The 2,585-nt window shown below is 44.4% G+C and overlaps 1 protein-coding gene across 1 annotated transcript; it reads right to left on the reverse strand.

Annotated features, from left to right (window-relative positions):
- Positions 1-260: 260 nt before the first annotated feature.
- On the reverse strand, positions 261-1,988 carry LOC118560329 (E3 ubiquitin/ISG15 ligase TRIM25-like). Its single transcript, XM_036131268.1, has 2 exons — positions 684-1,988; positions 261-429 (listed from the first exon to the last, which is right to left on the reverse strand). The coding sequence occupies exons 1-2, from the start codon at positions 1,890-1,892 to the stop codon at positions 337-339; spliced, it is 1,302 nt and encodes a 433-aa protein (XP_035987161.1). The 5' UTR covers positions 1,893-1,988; the 3' UTR covers positions 261-336.
- Between the last annotated feature and the right edge of the window lie 597 nt (positions 1,989-2,585).

Raw genomic sequence — 2,585 nt, forward strand, 5'->3', positions numbered from 1 at the left:
TTTAAACAAATTGAGTTTTCCTCCTATCACCTCATTGGCTAGAAAATGACTTAAATAAACCGGCAAAAAAAGAACTGAGAGAAGTTTATATTTTAACTATAAGAGAACTATTGTTGCACAGAAAATTACTGATGAATGACATGAAAAACCTGAACACAAAACAGAAAAGACACTAAAATGATTGAATTAAAAACTTTAGAAAGAATCACACAGATCAGAAATATTTTAGTTTACTCAAGTTTACAAAACTCAAGAGAACCTCCATAACAAACCCAAACTCCAGCATGTAGCAGCTGAGTGAAGGTGGTCTGGACTCTGTGGAGGAGAGTCATGGTTTCAGAGACGCTGTAGAAGGACAGAATACCTGCTCTGTGATCCAGGTACACTCCTACTCTGGAGGAACCAGGACCTGAGATGGAGGTCCAGATGCTGTTGTGAACAAATGTATAACCTTCTTGGGAACAATGTAATGCCCAAGATTTGTCATTATTTCCAAATAAACATTCATTCGCTCTTCCTGCTCTGCTGATATTCTTGTATGCGACTGCTACATAAACTTCCCCTCTCCTCTCCACCTCCCAGTAACAACGTCCAGTCAGACTCTCTCTACTCAGAACCTGAGACCAACCAGTGAATCTGTCTGGATGACTAGAATAAGACTGAGGTTGTTTCATAAATGTCACCTTCCTATTCCCCTCTGATAGTAACAGGTCACTGTTTACTGTGTTTGAATCCAGTGTGATTTCACATGAATATCTCAAGAATCCAGCTCTGCTCTTTGGTTCTGGTTCTGACAGTAAAACATCCACCTCAGTGAGTCTCAGTGAGATGTTTGTCCATGCGTCTCTCAGGATGTCCTGTAGTTGATCTCTGAGCTCTGACACAGCTGCTGTCACATCCTCAAAGTAGCTCAGAGGACGGATCTTGATGCTGGATGAGTGTGTAGACTCACTGAGTGCTGACAGTGAGGGGTAGTTGTGGAGAAACTGGTTGTGATCCTCTGTGTCTGAGAGCTGCTTCAGCTCAGCGTCTTTCCTCTTCAGCTCAGTGATCTCCTGCTCCAGCTTCTCCTGAAGCTCTTTGACTCGACTCCTTTCAGTTTCCTGCTGGGATCTGATCTGCTGCTTCACATCAGAGCTTCTTTTCTGGATGAGACGGATCAGCTGAGTGAAGATCTTCTCACTGTCCTCCACTGTTTTATCAGCAGAGTGCTTGATGGCCTCCAGCTCCTGTTGAAGCAGCTTCACATCTTTCTCTCTGTCCTGGATTCTCTGCTGGATGTTTTCTCGTCTCACCTCCAGCTCTCTCTGCCTCTCAGTCCTTTCTGCTGCAGCTGACACTGTGTCGTGGCCTTTATGTTCATCCATTAAACAGATAAGACAGATACACTTCTGATCAGTACGACAGAACATCTTCATCACCTCATCATGACGAGAGCAGATGTTCTCCTGGAGGTTCTTGGAGGGCTCCACCAGCTTGTGTTTCTTAAATGCAGCTGAATCATAATGAGGCTGAAGGTGTTTCTCACAGAAAGAGGCCAGACAGACTAAACAGGACTTGATGGCTTTCAGTTTTCTTCCAGAGCAGAAATCACAGGCCACATCTTCAGGTCCAGCATAGCAGAGATCAGCAGGAACAGCTTGGAGTCCAGTCTTCTTCAGCTGCTCCACTAAAGCTGCAAACATGGTGTTTTTACTCAGCTCAGGCCTCGGTGTGAAGGTCTCCCTGCACTGAGGGCAGCTGTGGATTCCTTTGTGATCCTCTTCATCCCAGAAGTTTTTAATACACTTCATACAGTAGCTGTGTCCACAGGGAATAGTCACCGGATCCTTCAGTAGATCCAGACAGATCGAACAGGACAAGGTTTCTCGGTCCAGCTGGTTCTGCTCCATTTCTCCTCTCGGTCACAGTGACTGTGTGAGTTTCATTTCCTGAAAACAGCAACAGCTCTGAGCTCTGATCTACGAATCACGTGTCAGAGCAGAGAGGCTGCAACCAATCAGCTTTCACCTCCAGCAGATGTTGCTCCACCAGCTTCAAGGTGTGTCTGAGAGCAGGAAGAACAGGAAGAACAGGGTTATCAGGTTTTGATTCCAGGCAGAGGAGGGCTCTTAGAGAAGTTGTAAGTTTAACAGTTTCACTGCTCAAAACGATTGACTGAGTCACCAAAACTAATAAATCTGATCTCTCCACAGTATCAGAAGATGAAATAAAAGAATTGCTGCTGCTGAAGAATCTGGATGCTCAGGGAAATCTACTGTGTTGTGTAAAACTTTTACACAACTCAGAGAAGACAGAGGAGTTGCAACCAAACGTGTCTGGTTAAGAGCTGATAGAGTCTTTTTGGTTTAGGTTCTTGTTTTTTATTCAGCCGGCCTGTTTTGATTGGGTTATGATAGTAACCCCTTATTATCCTGGAAAGAACCAAACACAACACAAGTTACTTTTCTGCAGATAAGGGCAGACGACCCAGACAGAGAATTACACTCCCAAAATGTCTGAGTTCGACTCCGCCGGGTCACCTTCGTCTCCTGCTTTTTATTATTTGGTCTTCAAAGAAGGATAAGGAGGGTTCAGAAATTTAC

The sequence above is a fragment of the Fundulus heteroclitus genome, unplaced genomic scaffold (genome assembly GCF_011125445.2).
Source record: "Fundulus heteroclitus isolate FHET01 unplaced genomic scaffold, MU-UCD_Fhet_4.1 scaffold_42, whole genome shotgun sequence".
Classification (NCBI taxonomy): Eukaryota; Metazoa; Chordata; class Actinopteri; order Cyprinodontiformes; family Fundulidae; genus Fundulus; species Fundulus heteroclitus.

Excerpts from the sequence above, each read along its gene's own strand:
- LOC118560329 (XM_036131268.1), bottom strand. The coding sequence starts at position 1,892 with ATGGAGCAGAACCAGCTGGACCGAGAAACCTTGTCCTGTTCGATCTGT. Across the intron at positions 430-683 it reads TATCAGAGGGGAATAGGAAG|CATCTGGACCTCCATCTCAG; the intron begins GTGACATTTATG and ends TGTTCACAACAG.